Raw genomic sequence first — 20,034 nt, 5'->3', positions numbered from 1 at the left:
AAGGGGGGGGGTATGTAGTATGACTTCCCTTTTATTCTTTTCTCTCTTATTTTCAACATTGTCTGCATGTTCTTTATATGGATGTCACAGTTCCTCCTAGTTTGACCCATATACACCTTTTTACAAGAACAAGAAATCTTGTATATTCCAGAATGTTTATAGAATAGAATGCTATCTTAGGGGGTGAACATAAGGAACTTTGTAAGGTATTAACTGGTTTGATGGCCATTCTAATATTGACTGATTTTAAATATTAGGCTATATTTCTTGATATGTTGCCAATCTATGGTAAGGAGACTGTGACTTTGCAGTTGATTTCTGGGACCATGGGGATTAACACAGGGGTGGTTTGGAAAATAATAATTTCTTTACTAGCTTCATTTAGAAGCCATTTTGGAAGCAATGATGAAATAGGATTTGAAGTTCTTTTAATTTCATCATTGTTGAGTATATTTAAGACTATTTTTTAAGATTCTGATAATAACTAATTTTTGTTGAGGATGATGAAAAGAGCTTGCATGTAAATACCTACTTGTATGTCTTTGTTTTCTGTAAACTCCTATATTAATCCTCCAGTGTTGTTTTTGTTGGTAAGGATAGCTAATTATGGTAATTTACTTTCATTTCCTATTTTTGATGTGAACTTGATTTTTGAATGGCGATTATTCAGAGATTTTACAAAATCTTCAAGGTCCTTCTGGGTGTGCTTCCATATAATACATATATCATTAATATATCTTCACCAGACATGTGGCTTTAGGATCATCTGCACTATAGCTTCTTCCTCACACTTTCCATATATATATATATGCATATGCATATAATTAATTTTTTAACTTGGGGATACTGTATATTAGGTATCCACCTTTACAATGAGTTGCCCTGGTGTTGTACCATCTTTAGACTTGAACTATGTTTCAAGTGCAAAACTTAATTGTTTGCATACTTGGGATTAGGAGTTAAATAACTAAGCTTATAAAATTACTTGGTAACCCTAATATATATGCATATATATATATATATATATATATATAAGTTAGTAGTGAAGAGGGGGGCAGTAGTGCTGAGCCCATTGCCAGACCACATTTTTGTTAGTAAAATTTTTCTTTCCAAGTAAAAAATAAGAATTGAAGGCAATGATGGAAGAGACATGCAATGGCAGGAAGAAATAGATCTTCAAGATTCTTCCACAGAGATGTTTGTAAATAATGAAACTATGTCTAAATTAACCAATGCGAGGTGCTACCCAAAAGTTTGGGGAATTTGAATAGCATGGTTGAACCAGTTGTAGTACAAGAGCAAGCAGTACCCTTTGTGAATCAGTATGCTAACAGCTGACAAGCTGAGCAGGTGCGTTCTTGGATTATGGGTATGCTTGGGTATGTTTTTGTAGTGTTGTGTTTTAGTTGTTCAAAAATTTTCTTCTCCAGTTGAAATGGTGAATTTTAAGGAGCAAAGCATCTGCATCAAATTTTGCTTTAATGTCAAGCAAAAAAAAAAAAAAAAAAACTGCTGCAGAAACCCATTGAATGCTTAAGGAAGCATTTGGTCATAATGTTATGAACTAAAGGGAAAACTTTTTTACAGTACTGATGCTTCAAGGACGGATGAACATCTGTTGACAAAATGAGCATTCTGGATGACAGTTGACAAGCACAACATTGGAAAATATTGCAAAGGTGTGCGAGGATATCCGTGCAAATCATAGGTGAACTATCCATGATGTTTGTGAGATCATTGGACTGTTGTCGGGACCAAACAATTCCAGACAATGCAGCCACCTACACATCACTCATTGTTTGACAGTTCCTGGCTTCCAAAAAATATGAAGTCACCCCCTATTTATCCTGACCTTGCTCCCTGACTTTTTCCTGTTCCTCAAGATGAAATTATGGCTGAAAGGGGTATCATTTTGACATGATTGAAGAGATCCAGGCAGAATCGCAGGTGCTCAACACAGTCACATACTTAAGGACTCCAGGGAGGAATAATGGAAAACCTCTGAGATTATGCAAGGGGACTTTCTTCTCTAACTGAAATGGTGGATTTTAAGAAGCAAAGAGTCTGCATCAAATGTTGCTTCAATTTCAAAAAAAAAAAAAAATAAAAACTGCTGCAGAAACCAAATGCCTGTTTGGAAAATGATACGAGCCAAAGCAAAGGAGACAACAGCCCAATGATCTCACAAACATCATGGATAGTTGTGAGATCATTGGGCTGTTGAATACCCAAAAAGGTGCTACCCAAAAATTGGTCAAATTCCCAATTTTTGGGTAGCACCTCATATCTGATGGGATTGTGTGTCTGAAAGTTTTTCTACAAAAGGTGCTGAGTTTTACAGGAAGAAATTTCAATCCAATATGAGGCTTTAGCAGCTTTGATAGGTATTGAGAAAGAAGATGCACAGGAGAGCTCCTATCATCCACTATCAGACTGAGATCAGTGTCTGCTTTATGTACTTTAGACACTCCATACAGTCTGGGAGTGATTGGTTATCTTGACTTAAGTTGTTTTTTTAGATGTTCTGTGAATTCAAATGTTTTAGAGCTGAGATTATTGATTTTTGTGTGGGATGACCAAATGCAGTGCATTTGGTAGATAAACTTTCAGGCACACAAATTACCCTCTATATATTCATATTTGTAGATTTAGGGACACAAAAACACACCTGTTCAACATGTGTGTTTTTGTGTCCCTAAATCTACAAATATGAATGCTGATCACCATGTAACCTTAAAAGAAAGTACCCTCTATACATACATATTAGCTAGTCTAGATGTAGATTTGTTGTTTACCAAAACAACAAATCTACATCTGTTTATTGTTAGCCAATTGTCAAAGAGTAGAGACCACATATATAGATGTGTTTCGAGAAAAATTTGGGGAGTGGCAACATCATATTAGAAATATGAATATTGGAATCACTTGACATTGTTAGCATTCAAGAATGTGTGAACAGACCTAATTTAAAGTAACACTTAAATAATAGTAGATGAAAGGTTTTAGCATGTTTATTTGATATCAAAATGGCATGACAGTTAACAATTAATGTGGTGAAAAATTGTAGATGGGAAGTTGGTAAAATCTAATAATGCATTACTGTCATAATATCCTGTATACCTACCTCTTTTGGATATCAAGAATTTGATTATTATATTATGTATACTATAAATTTAATGAATAAAAATTTAAGTTATAGCAAGTTATTTCCAGTTTCTTATTTGATGTTCTTTGTTTCGCCTACTTATTTCATCCACAGGAAATATATTCAGTAAGTGCATTATAAAATACTTCACTTTAAAATGAACCTATTAAAGTTACTTGTTTGTTACACTCAGTTTTGGTGACCAGTTTATTTATTTATTCATTCATATGGAGTTTCTCCCCTTTTCTCCCCCATCCCTATTGGGGCAAGTTGAGCCCCCTCGTGGGGGGTTAAGTATTTATGGCTGTAGATCCGTGTGTTCACAGGGCCAGTTTGCCTGCTTGAGGGATGAAAAACCCCAGATAAATGGAGGGAAAAATCCTGCTGTCCATGCCCAAGACCGGCTAACTTGGTTATGGCTAAGGAAGATGCTTAAGCTCCTCACGTCGGCGACGGGAATCGAACCCAGGACACCCCTTCCCCAGGCATATGGTTGTGAAGTGCAAAGCCACTAGACTAACCATGCGGACTTGGTGACTAGTGATTTTCATTGTCTGGAGTGTCATCACTACCATCTGACTTATTAGAAGCTTAAAGCTCATAATTAAATCATTTCCCCAAATATTTATTTCTTGGTTCTTGTTCAGTAACTAATGTGCTCCAGGATCTTAATTTCATGCAAACAATGAAAGTGCTTATGATGGATTGATGGCATTATTATACTTTTACCAGTTTCTTTCCCTTCAGATTATTTCATCCTAATTTTTGTTTGTTAGGGATGATAATTCTAACACTATTCTAACATTCATGATTTTTTTTTCAGCCTCCACCTCAGGCAACAGAAAAAGATCCATTTAACATATCTAATGATGAATATTACAACCCAAAAATGACTCAAGACAGTGCTCTTAAGCCAAATGTTGGTGGAAATCTTGTACAGGTAGGAGTCACACTCTTAGGATATATACTTTACTTTCAAAGACATTGGTTGATTTTAAGGCCTGATTAAAGTTTCTTTTCTATTTGGAAAGTAACGTCAAATCACAAATTTAGCAAAATCTTGGAGTTAAAGCACTCAAAAACAGAGCTATAACAATTTGCTCTAATAAACAAGCTCTTAAACATAGAATTATAACTTATTAGCAACACATTTATAATAATGGCTATAGCAAAAATACTTTCAATGAAGTTCTTCATAAAACTTCAGCAAAAAATATATATAATATACAGGGTGGCCATAAAATAACTTTCCCTCGTTGGAGGTATCTGTAGCTAAAACCAATAAATGGAATGAGACCAAATTTTATGTTGAGACTTTTGAAGGCATGGGGAGATGATTTCCACGAAAAAAAGATTTAGTACCAAAAGTTGCCGATAGGGGAAATTTTGGTGCTGGCAGAGCCGAAAACATGCGGATAATTACATTAAAGGCAGATAAAATGGAATAATAACATTTCGACAGTGTAATTTTGATATTCCACATATCAAGCTGGAATGAGTGACAGCCGCGTCACTCATTCCAGCTTGATATGTGGTGCATTACAATGATAATAAGAATAATAATAATTAAACTAAAACAACAACTTGCGAGAGACACAAAAATTAATGTAGTGATTGAACTCGCAGGAAATAATTTTTTATTCATCAGAATCAGGGTCCCCTGGACCACATACACGATTTTCAATGTGCTGACCTTTCTTGTGTACAACAAATTGCATCCGGTGTGTGACATGCTCTACAGCTGAGCATAAGGAGTCGGATTGGATGCTTATAACAGCCCTGTTTTATGTTCTCTTTCAAGACATGCTAGTTGGGAATGCAACCAACATACACAACAGATTTCAAATAGCCTCACAGCCAAAACCTCACAGGGAGCGATATCTGGGGATTGAGGCGGCCATGCCATCAGAAAGAACTGACTGATAACCCTCTCATTACTGAAATAATGAGATAAATGGCATAACAGGCACTGTACTGAACGTTCAATGTGTGGCTGTGCTCCATCCTGCATAAAAATTATGGAGTCAAAACATTGTCTTTGCTGCAATGCAGGAAAATGACAAAATTTTCCAGCATTCGTCGATAAATCTCTCCAGTAATGGAGCAGGTTACAGGACCTGTAGGGGTAATATGCTCAAAAAAGTATGGTCCTATTATGAAATCAGCTGTGAAGCCACACCACACGGTTACTTTTGGAGAATGCAGTGTTACTTGCTGGATTGCTTGGGGATGTTCAGATGCCCAAATTCTGCAGTTGTGAGTTTTGATTGATCCATTCAGATAAAAATGAGCCTCATCACCAAGGCCAGCCATTGTCGACCTCCATTTGGGCAAGAAACGTTAACGCGAAGGTCATGAGCTTATCATAATCTGCGGTAGTTAGTGCTTGCACATGACTGAACTTATACGGATCGAAGTGAAGCATTTTTTGTAATATTTTCCAGACTGTACCATAAGCCACATCAAGTTTGCGAGCAATGCACGAGCGCTTGGACCAGTACTAGTCTCTGTGTCATCGAACACCGCAGTAGCAATGTCTGTTACTGTCTCTTCTTGCACTGCTTTCTGTCCTCTGCGAGGTCTAACTCCTAGTGTTCCAGTTTCTTCAAACTTTTTAATCATAGCTCTCAGTGCTACGGCTGACTTAGGACCTGTACGAAGGTTATGAAGCCTTCTAAATTCCCGAAGGGCCGCTATGGCATTGCACTGTTTAAGGTAAAACAACTTAACAAGTAAAGCACGCTGAGGCAAGGTAGGATGCATATTGAGCACAATTTGTTAGCCATTCGAATAACTGCCTGAATGTTCCCAATCCTTTTTTAAGTGGAATTGGTGGCCCTGCTGTCATGTATGCATAGTAAAATTTGCATAATCCTTTTTACCTGTGTTTACTACAAATATTAGACTGCTTTCGACTTCACCAGTGCCAAAATTTCCCCTATCGGCGACTTTTGGTACTAAATCTTTTTTTCGCGGAAATCATCTCCCCATGCCTTCGAAAGTCTCAATATAAAATGTGATCTCATTCCGTGTATTAGTTTTAGCTACAGATACCTCCGAAGAGGGAAAGTTAATATATGTCCACCCTGTAGATTACTGTAAAACCATAGCTATCCCATACATTAAAAGGTTATCAGAAAAAAATAAATAGAATTCTACACCATTATAATATTAATGCCACTTTAAAACCACCCATAAAATTAAAAAACATATTCAACTCCTGTGATGATTCCCCCCCCCCCCTGGCTAACTTGGAGTATATTATATCTATTTCACCTATAACTTACCTTATATTAGGGAAACTGGATGTACAATCCCTATCCATAAAACAGAACATAAATGACACATTAAATTTAACAATTTTGGTGAAACAGGCCTCTCAGATCATGCTCTTAACGCCTACGCCAAATTGATTGGAAAAGTTCCTGTTCTTTACATCATACATAAACCTGGTATGAATGCAAATTTAAAGAAGCCTGTGAAATTTTGATTAACCATCCTAATCTTAGCGATAATAGTGACATAAAAATCCCAAGAATTTGGATGGCATACATTCAACTTAGTTCTTCAAGTTTTCCAGCAAACCTTGACTTTAGGACTGTAAACAATTATTTCAGCTTTTATTGGCCACGATCTATACTGTTTGGTTTAATTTATATGTATACTTAATTGAGTAACTTTGCGTGAACGTGTTACTCTCTAGCTTAATTTAATTTTGCAACCAAATAGATAATAATAATAGGACTCTAGTGTTGATATAGTAAGGTGTTTTTTTTCCACCAGAGGTCAGGCCATTAGTTTTAACAGTTGACCAAATCAATGTAACTTTATCACACGTAGATTGTAGTGCAACTTGTTTCTTTGCATATATATGTGTATACTCCAGACGATGACCTTAATGAGAAGGTTGAAGCATCTAGTGATTATTTTGGTTTATGTTAAACTGAAGTTTTTCCTCTAACAGTGTAGTTGTCTCCATAATTTTTAATAACCTGTATCATTGATTAACAACTTGAAATTAAGAGTCAAATGGTTCTGTGAAGTGCTTAAGGATCAAAGCTATATAACCGAGAGGAGACCTCCACATGGCCTTCAAAGGAATGCAGAGAACCAACCAGGGCTTTTGACCTAATGTCCAATCCTCACCTTCTCGTGGTGCACCCTGTTAGGTATCTACCCGGATACTGAATGGATGAGGATGGGCTGTCAATTTGGGATTTAGCTGTGAAGTGCTTAAGGACCAAAGCTATATAACCGAGAGGAGACCTCAACATGGCCTTCAAAGGAATGCAGAGAACCAACCAGGGCTTTTGACCTAATGTCCAATCCTCACCTTCTCGTGGTGCACCCAGTTAGGTATCTACCCGGATACTGAATGGATGAGGATGGGCTGTCAATTTGGGATTTAGCTGACCAAATTGTATTCTTATTGGCTTAAACCAAAATTTCAAATGATGGTACAACATGACAGAATTTCATGCCGACTGGGGCGTCACCCGGTTAAACAAGGCCCCTTTGTTTTCGCCAGGGAACCAGGGCAAATAGTGAAAGTCAGCTACTATTCCTCACACTCTTCTTCACCACATCTTTACACAACTTCCAGGGAAGGCCTCTTGTTCTTCCTATTTTAACATCTGCTCTTTTTATAATTCCTTCTGTATTAATCTGGTAGAATCCCTTAACTGACTTGAGGGTCTTTGTCATATTTCCTCTTTTCTTCCTATCCACTAAATTCTTTAATCCATGTTCCCTCAAATGCTCTACATAACCAACACTTCAGAGTCCCAATCACTTTGGTTACATGTCTTTGGACCCTCTCTAGTGTTTCCACATCACGATGAAAACTAGGCAGCCAAATTTGAGCACAGTAGTTAGTCTATGAGTGATCAGACCAATGCCTTATATAGAACCACCACCACCTTATCCCTATCCTACATGTTAATGTACCTTTTATCATAGCAACAATATAATGTGCAGTCTTCGCAACACTTGCAATGCTCCCATGGAACTTAGTCTGCTGTTTGTCATCGCTCCAAGATCCTGAGTTTCATCCACTTCCTGAAATACAGCTCCACCAATACATTATGTAGCCTTATATCACTGCACTCCAAAGTGTAATGCCTTGCATATATTACTATTACAATAACTATCCCACTCATCTGTCTAACCTAAAAGTCTTTTCAAATCTTCCTGTAGAGAATTAACTTCAGCATTATTCCTGATAATTCTACCTAACTTTGCATCATCAGCAAACATTTGAATCAAATAACTAAAACAGTAAGGCCCAAGAACAGAACCCTGAGAAATACTACTGGTCACCTTCCTTTTCTGACACAGCTCCATCATACACAACTTGCTGGCATCTTTCAGAAAGCCAGTTTTTGATCCATCTACCCAATTTGTTATCCAATCCCATCTTCTGCACATTATACATCAGTCTGTCATATGGTAATCTATCAAATGTCTGCAAAGTCCAAGAAAATCACTGTGTATGAATTTCCCTTATCCAATGCATTTGTCATCTCATCATAAAATGTAAGCATATTGCTAAAACAAGACCTGCCATTCACAAACCCAAAACCCATGCTGATCATCATAGAGAATTTGTCTGTCAACCCAATCCTGTATTCTAGTCCTAACCAATTTCTTCAACATTTTGCCTGCAACTGCAGATATACATATTGGTCTGTAAGTCTGAAAACTTCTGTCCTAGAACCATGCTTGTGGAGAGGTACTATTTTCATTAAATAACTAGGTCAATGGCATGGTTGACTAATTTGCACATCCTTTAAAATTTGTGGTGATATGTCATCCATTCCCATAGCCTTATTAACATCTAATTCAAGTAACACTTAATACACCTTGGATTCCATAATAAGGCATTTAAACTGTCGTTGAACAGATTCTTTTGCTTCTGTGAACTGGCAAGTATCATTCCAAAGGATCGTGTTCGGTTTCAACATCATGCTGTGCAAGAACACCAGTTGGGATTCATAGTTCCGAATATAGTATTAGTGTTCATTAATTATTTTTTCCACTGAATAGCCAGCTTCTCCAAAGTATGGTAAAATATACATTTACATGGAGTCTGATAATCATCAGCTAAAACTGTGAAAATTTGTGATGGTTGACAGGAAATTAGAAAATTTTATTAACAGTAAAAAATATAGTTATCAGATGAATTTTCTTGAAAATTTTGCTGATAGATTTCAAGATAAAGGAAGTACCCACATTCAGTATCTCCTCTATCTTCAAACCCCTATCAGCAAAATTTTAAAGTGTTTTAAAATTTAGAGAATATGTTCAGATTATAACCTATTGCTTCACAGATTTGATTGAGAGAAGCTCTTATAAAGTTGAAGACAATGAACAAGGGAAAGAACTAAAATTTTACCAGCTCTGAGAGAATGATCAGTAGATTGATAGACACCAGTGGACAAACTACAAGAGGCTGTGTGGGTAAGAAGGATGTCTAGGAATGGTACAGTCTCAAAATTCTTTTATGTGGTGCATTCATGGATGAAGATTGTTGATTTTTTTGCAAGAAAGTAGTTAGTTCATTTTTGTAATGAAGCCAAATAGAAAATTTGCATGTATGTAGCAGACCTAGAAGAAAGGTTGAAGACAAATGATGGAAAAGAAACTATTCTCTTAGATAGTCTAGATGGTAAACAGTGAAAGGATATGTAGAGGACTCCTCATGGCTATGTTTTTAGTCTGTTTATAGATCTTATTTTTTCTATCTGAAATAACCTGAATGTATGACTTCGTGTATATCTTCGCTACATCAGTAGCAAAGGCTTCTGATAAAAAGCAAATAGTTTAAGCCAAAGAGATATTTATAAATAGAAGTGATGTCAGTGCTTACCAGAATGTCAAAGTTGTATGGTACTATCTTTATCTTTCCCGAGGAAGTGTATGAAACTTTTTAAGAAATGATCTTGAACATCTGATAAGTGCACATAAGAAAAAATCTGATAAATATTTCATCACTATGTATACTTTACATGTAAGAGAGAGAGTTAATGCAGTTCACAATGGTTCTTCTTTCTGATTTTCAGGACACTATATAAATGAAGGGTCTTTATTTGAGGGATACTGTCAAAATGCATATATAGTTTTTTTACAGTGTTATTTTTCCAGCTGATAACCTCATTTAGGATGAGGTTGTGAGTTGGGACAGTAACTGTCCCAACAGTAACTTAATCTGAGCTTTGATTTGGTAATGATTGATATCTTGATTTGCAGATCTATTTCTATAGGAGGAGGAGAGCAACTTTCCTCTCATTAACTTTATCCATGAACCACTATAGCTTTTCCTTTATCAGTTTTTGAAATAATTAAATATTTTTTCTGTTTTAATGAAAGAAGACACAGAATTCAGTTTTGAATAACCTGAATGTCTGACTAAATTTGGTTGATATAGCTTGACTTGAAATAGTTTGGAAACAACTTCAGATTGAAGGCTCTTAGAATCATCACTTCAGAGACCTGACAGATTGTTTCACTCAGTGTTATGTTTAAATCTGGATATGGAATGTGATTAGATATAGTAGCAAAAAGCTTATCAATTTGAAAGATGTGGATTCAAATTTGAGATCGTTATTTGAAGCTGAAAAAAAGCTTGTCTAATGTGGGGGTGGTGGAATTGTTATCCACAAAATAGGAAAACACTGGCCTCATAACCTTATTTTTTTCAGCTCTAATTCAAAACAACCATCCTTTCACATTAAAGTTATTATTAACAAGATTACACAGGATATATCTCACAAAAAGTGCTCATATTTTAAATCCAAGTATTTTTTAAACCAAATTGTTGATATTTACTTAAACTATGATTTTGTTTTCAGAAGTTTGTGCACATATGCATCTCTACCAGGGTCAGCAACCTTTTCAGACTTGCGGGCTACATTCAACTTTTATTTTTAATAATCGGGCCACAAGTGTTTAATTAACAGAAAATAGTGAGTGAAAAAAATACATAAGTTATCAATTTTTATTATATCAATTTTAAAAAACACAGAAATATTTAAAGTACGAGATAAAGTACAGCATTCTCGTAATGACGTCTGATATTATATTCTTTCATAACAGCAACACTTTTATGACAGATAAGACAAAGGGGCTTACCCCTGTATCAATAAAGAAGTACTTGGTATTCCACTCATCATTAAACCTTTTTCCTTCATCTGCAATTTTACGTTTTCTTGAACTCATTTTTGAAATTTTTTTACAAATATATATCCTCTGAAAACAATAGTTGATGTTATTGAATTATATTAAAAGACAGACCAGGGAACATGACTGCAAAAGTGCGCCAAAATCTCGGTTGTCATCAGATGAAGTCGACTTTGTGATCCCCACTCATGATGACTCGCAGCAAGTTGCATGGGGATATCACGAAGTATAGGTATAAAATTATTTTTAATTTATTATTCATATTATAAAATGTATTATTTAAATAATTCAACATATGGGCCACATGCCATGTAAGTATTGTCAACCTTTTATGGGCCACCGAAAATGTACGTTTGGGCTGCATGCAGGCTGCCGGTTGCCAACCCCTGATCTATACCATTCTACAGTATCATGATGGCAAACAGTTCAACAAAAGCTCAGTGTATGTATGTATCATGGTATGCATAATTAGCCAGTTATTCAGGCACAAGGAGAATTTAGACAGTTATGTGACATTATAATAATAACGTCAGCCTGGTTGGCCAAGTGGTTAGCAAACCCACTTTCCAATCAACAGGTCACAGGTTCAAATCCCATCGTGGACATGGATGTTTGTGATTGTCTTTAGGTGAAAGATGAATTTCATCACCCAGTGTGAGACCACCGTTCTGCTTATTGAAGGCTTGAAGTGGCTGAAAAAAAGTTCTGTGTTTGAGCTCTAGAGCAGAGTTTCCAGAATATATAAAAATAAATTTAAAAAATTACAAAAATATATATATAAAATTGATAAAAATGAGAAAAAAATCCTTAGCGCATCCACGGTACAAATATACTATAGATTTTGTAATAAAAGTTTACAGTGATTCCATAACAAACTATTCACTATAACGAATAATGAGTGACTCAAAAGTTCTGACCAAAATCTTGTTTGATACAGTACTACATTAAAAGAAATTCACTATTGCAAACTATCCATTAACAAACTATCTTTTTCTTGTGGTTTTTATGAGTTTACTGTAGTAAGAGTTGAAAAAATATGAAAAGATGATTTGAGAATGAAGGAGAAAGAGATGAGATATTAGTAAATACATACAAGTCAACTTATTTGTGAGTGGTAAATTTTGTGGTACACAATGGCTTGGTAATGGTGGTGATTAGCAGTGTATAGTTCACCCTGTTAATCCTACCACCCCACCTGGCATTGAGTTGGGTTAGGTCTAGGAATTTTTCATTGCGATCAGTTTGCCTCTGGATGCTCCAGTTTCTCCATATACGCATAACTTACTTTGAACATATTCAATCTTCTTTTAATTTTAAAAGCACCACTATAGTATAATACCACAGATGGTCAGTAAATTCCTAATTAAAAAATAAAATAAAATTAATTAATTAAAAATAAATTAATATAACAAGTTAATAATCAGGAATTTACATAAGATTGATACAATAATATTTCCCATAAAGGAGATAATCAAAGGCCATCAGATCTGTTTAAGTTAAGTTGGTATAGAAAGACCTCATAGCTCATCTTGTATAACTGCTTTATAAGTAATCAGATAATCAAAGGCCATCAGATCTGTTTAAGTTAAGTTGGTATAGAAAGACCTCATAGCTCATCTATAACTGCTTTATAAGTAATCTAGTTTTATGTAAGAGTTTATTTTTCTTCCAAAGAACTCTATGTTTATAGGGTTCTTTGGAAGCAAGTATTTTGTGATAGCATGTTCTTCTTCAAGGCCAGACTGCTCAGGTTCATTATACTGGATATACGATTTATGTTCTCACAGTGAGTGACTGCAGATCCTTCAGACTCCAAAGTAAGATAAACCAGCAAGGGTAGACATCTAGAAAGCTGAGTGGAAAAGCTTGTGTAAGTAAAGGAAGGTAGAAATCTTCCTCACAGGATGAAAGATGAGGTCTTAGTACTTTAGCAGTACATTCAGAAATTCTTTTAATATGTAGAAGTAGAATCCGATAGATCTCCTGAAGAGATCTACCGGATTCTACTTTTTTATCAAGAAAGCTGTTAAAGGCTTTCTTGATAAAGGACTCATTAAAACCATTTTTCATAAAGTCAAGTTTGATATAATTCAATTCCTGCTGTAGAAGGTCTTCAATGGAACATATATTATGAACTCGATGTAATAAGGTCTTAATCATTCCAACGTTTTGACTGGGATGATGATGAGAAGTTGCATGAATATAATGATCAGCATGCACTTCTCTTCAAAAAAAATTGTCAACTACTGTCCAGCTAACAAAGAATTAATATATCTAAAAAGGCTAGTTGATTTTTTTTCTCCTCCTCCAAGATAAATCGAATTCTGGGGTGAAGCATATTTATTTTTGAGACAAATAGCTTCTAATTTGTTGGAGAACCATTCCATATTGCAAAAATATTATCCACATATCTGTACTGTAGTGCAGGTTTAGGAGAAATATCTTTAAAAGAGATGATCTTCAAAATGTCACATATAATAATTGGCAAGTGTAGGAGAGAGGACTATCCATGGCTGTTCCTTCAATCTTTAGATTTAATTTGTCAAACTTTTCATTTATACACTGAAATAGCCAGAGTGGATTACAAAGCCAAAATGTTTGATATTGTCTGGAGGAAAATCGTGTTTAATTAAATTCTTAGTATCTGTCAATGGAATGTTGTGAAAAGAGATACTGTATCAAGACTCATCATGATATCTGAAGGTCATGTTCTAAAAATTTGTCATCTTCTAAATGAAGATGACAAATTTTTATTTTAAAATTAAAGGAGTTCCTTGATGTGAGAAGTAGATTTTCTAGTAAATGAAAATAATGATATAGACAAATATTTAGAAACTATATGTGGAGCAGCCAATGCAATCTACTATTGGTCTTAATGGAACATCTGGCTTAAGGATCTTGGGGGAGATCATATAATTGCATGGATGAGCTAAAAGATTTTAAGCTTTTTCCTTAATTCTTCATACCAGCTGGAGATGCTATCAATCAACTATTGACTTTATTAATTTGACTGGAAGTCAGATCAGATTAGAAGGGGACAATAAGTAGAGAAATCATGTAGCATTAAGGCAGTTTTCCTAAAATATTCTCTCTTATCTTGTATGACTGTTGATTTGCCCTTTTCAACACAGGTAATACTAACATTATTATTATTTTTTTTTTAGAGAATTAAGTGAATTAAATTCTGAAAGTATTGCTAAGTTAGAAGGTGGTAGGTAGTTTTCCTTTGAAAAGAATCATGACTGTTTGAAAGTGAACTTTGTGGCAGGTGAACTTTGTCTCAGAAGGAACTGAATACAAGCCTCTGTCTGTAAGATGAAATTAATCCATAATTGGTAACCTGTTCAGAGACCACATATTCACAACCTTTGGCTAACACAGATCTCTTCCTGAGTAAGAGAATGTCCTAATAAATTTACCACTAAATTATCCAGATTGTTTGTAATATTACTAGATTGAAGTATGAAGTGGGTGACTGGTAAATTACATTTTTGCATAAGAGAGGTGTGAATAATGGCTTAAATAAGTTATATTTCAAAAATATCATTTATAGCTATAGGGTGTCCTTATCATATTTCTTCCAAGAAGTTGTCCATTGCTATGATTCCTTATGTAAGGATGTCTCTTAAGGAATAGCAAAATTCTGTAGATCAGTTGGTCTGCAGGTGTCTTTTCACCCTACTATCAAGATTTTCTGCCTTCAGCTTATCCTGGACTTGAACAAATTCCATACCAGTGTGGGTTATTGTATTTTGGCAGTACTGATAAATTAGCACATGTTTGTGCTAATTTATCATTATTTATAATGATAAATTATAATTTACTTATTTATTAAATTATAATTTATCATTAAATTACATTAATTTTATGGTACGGTATCATCGGGACTCACAGGATGTGTCATTGCCACCAAACATTCAGTCCATTGATAGAAGATTAAGGTCCCTCATAAAAGAGTAGTTATCTTATGGAACTGTTATACTAAGAGGCTCATTCTTGCTTCACTGTCCATATCTGAACAGAAATGATGTTCTGAAATTATCCCTATTATTCTTTGCACATTTTATAGTCAATAGATTTTTCCTCCTTAATTAATTAATATATTGTTCCTTGTTTAAATTTGAATTTTGATGAAGGGATATCCATGTGTTATTCATTATAATAAAGTCACACATAATGACAGTTGAATATTTAATTAACTAAGACTGATTAAGGGACAGGTATTTCAATTCATGTATTACGAACCATCTTCAACATATTACAGTTAGAAATTAAAAAAAATCACTCAACAATGGAGGTATATGGAGAATGGAATCTTCCCTTGTATTAGGATCAAATGAAGTGTGTACATGTGAGTGAGAATAAATATATGGAAATTATATTTAAAAATTCAGTATGGAACTTGAATAAAATGGAACTATACCTTTCCTAGCTGTCCTTATAAAAATGGAATTAGATAGTTCCTTGTTACCATCTGGCTTTTGCAAACCTTCCTTCCCAGATTGGTATATCTATCACACTTCTGCATGCCATCCCTTGTAGAAGTATAGTATTATTAAATGTCTTCTTTCAAGAGCTCATATCATCTGTTATGATCTCATATAATTCAAAAAGAAGTTTCTACAAGCAAAGAAATGGCTATTTTCAATGGTTATAACTCCTAAATAATAGAGAAGATTACCAACTATCAGGTACCCTGATATTATCATCTTTGCTATTTTGGACAGATTAGCTGCTCTGCTTTGATTTGAATACAAGAACATCAAGACTGTTGCATTTTTGAAATCCAACAGATCGGCTATGCTTCTCATGGTATTAACACTAAGTACTGAATTCTTTGAAACCAGACAAAGATTCTTCATTCCAGTAGGTTCAAATTTGATTGTCTTTTCCATGAAACATGTAAAATGCTTGGCCGAGCTTTGGCTACTCTGACTGTATTCCAATCTCTAAGTTTTGAGAAGTGATTACTATTAATTGTTTGTATATATAGTTTTTCACCAACCTCTATTAGACTATATGACTTACGTAGAATTCCCATCCCATACATTAAAGGCCTTTCAGAATGCATTTCTCATATTGTAAAGTATATATATATATATATATTTCAATCACTTTCAAGCTGATTAATTCAATGATCTCTCTGATACTATCTCTAAAAGATAAAATTCCTCCTCTGCTGCTCCAGAGAGCGTATTCCATCCCATGTAGTCAGGTATTTTATTTTCTTCAAAAAGGCTAGTCTGTTTCTGTATGCATCTCTAAGCATCAATCTTATATTACCTCCAAGAAACATAATAGATCTGGTCTAACAGAACATGGGATTACTAATACTAATCACAGGACTCTTTGAAAAGATACCAAATCACTATGCAAATATTCCCATAAATACAAATGTTCCTTTAAAGAAAGTACCAAAGTTCCTTCAAAATTGCTTTAATCTCAACTTTAATGGTGGACTTTGCATGCCAGAACTCTGGAAATTGTTATCAAGAGCTATATAGCTTAATATTATATAAGTTAATTTAATATATTTATTCTCTCTCTCTCTCTCTAAAACACACACACACTCTTAATTGATCCGAATAGTATCATTTTTTATCTGGCTATCTCATGTCTGCATACAAGGGAAGATTACATTTTCCATATACCTTAATTTTTGTTTATTTTTTTTAATTTCCTACTTTAATACACTGAAGATGGTTCACAATACATGAAATGAAATATTTGTGTTTTGATTAGTCTTAGTTAAATTATCTGATTACATATAACTTTATTATAATTAAATTGTCATAGTTAGGACCACCTTAATGTATTTTAGACCATGCCACCCTATATCATGTACAAATAGCTTATGTAATTTCATTGTTGAGTCTTCCAGTTTTCTCTTCCACTTGTTTAATTTGAAAGCCATACTGAAGATGCTGAAAACACTAGGGCAAATATTCTATTCTAAATAAAGTCTTATACAGTATGCTGCAAAAAAAAAAAAAATAAATAAATAAATAAAACAGTACTCATTAACTACAATGATATATGTTACAAAGTAAATGAGTTTATTAACGAAGAAACATTGTAAAATTCAATGCAGTAGGAATTTCCTCTTTTTACATCGACTTTTACAGAGGTCGCAACTCATAAACACGCTAAACTAACTTTGTATTAACGTTGTAAATCATATAAAAGCCCATGTATTTAACCCTAAGGAATTAACATGCAAGATTGTACAAAACAGTAAATTCTAAATTGTAAGGTTCAAGGGCAATGCCTTAGAAATCGGCATAGTATTGATGTAGGAATTGTATATAATGTAAGTGATTTATAATGTGCTCAGAGTCAGCCTGATACCACCTTCAAGGCCAGTGGTAAAAAGGCGGTATAGTTCTGAAGTAGTTCCGCTGTTTGAAAATAGGATGAAGTGTGTATATTCGGTGAGAACTAAAAGTGAGCTTTAACGTTAAGGTCAAGACGGTTTGTGCGGGAATGTTTGGGGTCCTCGACCCTTCGTCCAGACCCGAGAAAATTGTATAAAGCTCATCTAGGAATGAAAAGGAAGAGAGGAGAGAACTTCAGAGCAAGTTGATTCGTCGTGTTTGTCGGTCCGGTTGAAGGCCGTGATGGACAGCCACGGGAGCCATGAAACTACTGAGGGAGAACAGAAGCAGGACCAGTATGCCTTGCCAATAGGACAGTCTGCTAAGTGCTTCGAGCGTCGGACCTCTTTGGCCGATTCATAGACGTCAGGAAAAATGTGCTCCAAAATTGGATTATTAATGTATGTTAATAATCCATGATTGGACCAGACTGCAAAGCTATCATCAACAAAAGATATGCAGATACAAGGTTGATTAAAATGCTTAAAAAGCAAATGAGATGGGATTGCACATTGATGTGCCTTCCATTTGCTTATGCAATTTATTCTGCCAAGTCAAGTATCCTACATTGATGGAGGATATGACATTGTTAAACAATTTAACAATGTCATCAGGGAATCTATCTATTGAAAAGTATTTTTTTAAACTGTGTAGAGTGTGAATTCTTTTGTGAATTGTACTGCATTTTTTTCTCAGTAACACAAGTGTTCTCTGCCTTTGGAGTTTCGTTGTTATATATTGTGTTATTTTGTGGTTACCGAGAAGGTGGGTTCACAGTCGGCAGCATTTGCAGTGGAAGAGAAGATAAGTTTTCACTATGGAGTATAGTTGAATATAACATTATATTTATATATATATGTTTATATTTAGCATTATATTTATATTTATATGTTTATATTTAGCATTTACTTTTATTTATATATATACATATCTGTGATACAGTGTTTGTATATACTTTTAGCAATTAGTTTAGTTGTTACATGGCAGTAAGGAATGATGGTGGACTCAGCTGCAATCACAAATGGCATGTGACCAAGTCCTCCGCCATTTAAGAACTCTTTTATACGTAACATAATAAAGGACTTTGTGGCATGCAGTATTTGCGGCACCTATGCTTCCCGGAAGTTGGATATGTGGAGGGTGAGGGGGGGGGGGGAGTGTGTATATGCGCAAAATGCAGACAGTGGGAGGAAATAAATGAATTAGATATTTCGATAACTGACCTAGTTGCTTCAGGGTGGGAAATGAATGTTGGGAGATGAGTAGTGTGATAGGAGAGAATGACGAGCGAAGTATGAATGAGAAAATAAGAGTCAGGAGTGTGGAAGGCTTGAATGACTGTGAAATTTACGGAGATGGTTTTGATTGGGTAAATGAAGCGAGTAAGAGTGACTAACTTGCAGAGAGGGATAGATGAGCTGAAAGAGGAGGGAATGTCTTGTGAACGAGTTGAGAAGTGTTAAAGATGAGATTAGGAGAATGAAAGATGTATGCAAGGCGAATCAGAGTAGGAGTGAGAGAAGGTTTTGGGAATTATAGAAGAGGAGAGAATAGAAGCAGTAGGAGAGAGAGAGGTTTGGGAATGATAGAAGAGGAGAGTATAGAAACAGTAGAAGAGAGCGAATGAGAGAAAAGTATGGGGATCATAGAAAAGGAGAGAATGGGAACAGTAGAAGAGAGGGAATGAGAGAGAGAGAGAGAGTTATGGGAATGATAGAAGAGAAGAGAATAGGAACAATGGAATAGAGGGAATGAGAGAGAGTTATGGGAATGATAGAAGAGGAGAGAATGGAAACAGTAGGAGAGGGGAATGAGAAGAATGCGAGGGAACACTGGAACCAGGGATAGAGTGATGCTAGGAAGGCAGGTAAGTAGGGGAACACAGAGAGGAGGGATGCACGGCATCAATCGAGGAACAGGGTGATAAGGTGTAATGTATGGGGACTCAGTGATCCGTGGTGTGCAAGATAGGATGTATGAGGAGTGTTTGTCTGGAGGGACGATAGAAAGTGTGGCTATGGCAGTGGGATCACTGAGACATGGTTGACAGAAGAGGATGTAATAACAGGAATTGAAGTAGCAGGGTACAGCATTTTTCGGCAGGATAGGAAGGGAAAGCGTGGTGGTGGAATACTGCTTATGATAAGTGACGACTTATGTCCTCTAAGAGTGAAGGCTTTAGAAGGCAATGACACTAATGACTTTGAAAGCATATGGTGTGAGGTAGAGATAGGCAAGACGGAATATTTAGTGGGGGTGTTGCTACAAACTAAGGAGCACAGAGGGTGGGGACAAGGAGATGTTTAGGCAGTTGAGCTTGGCAAGTTCAAGAAGAAT

The 20,034-nt window shown here is 35.3% G+C and overlaps 1 protein-coding gene across 1 annotated transcript in view; it reads left to right on the top strand.

Annotated features, from left to right (window-relative positions):
- The window catches only part of LOC150107422 (transcription initiation factor TFIID subunit 1-like), a 960,372-nt gene that overhangs the window by 304,869 nt on the left and 635,469 nt on the right, over positions 1–20,034 (top strand). Inside the window, exon 15 of the mRNA XM_090391850.1 lies at positions 3,969–4,085. Coding sequence (XP_090247976.1) covers positions 3,969–4,085 — 117 coding nt within the window. The remainder of the gene's footprint in view (positions 1–3,968; positions 4,086–20,034) is intronic.

The sequence above is a fragment of the Typopeltis vanoorti genome, chromosome 4 (assembly GCF_054136105.1).
Source record: "Typopeltis vanoorti isolate ZY-2024b chromosome 4, IOZ_Tvanoo_1.0, whole genome shotgun sequence".
In the NCBI taxonomy this organism is placed as follows: Eukaryota; Metazoa; Arthropoda; class Arachnida; order Uropygi; family Thelyphonidae; genus Typopeltis; species Typopeltis vanoorti.
The sequence above is the reverse complement of the archived record's forward strand: the minus strand, read 5'-3'. Positions and strand labels throughout refer to the sequence as shown.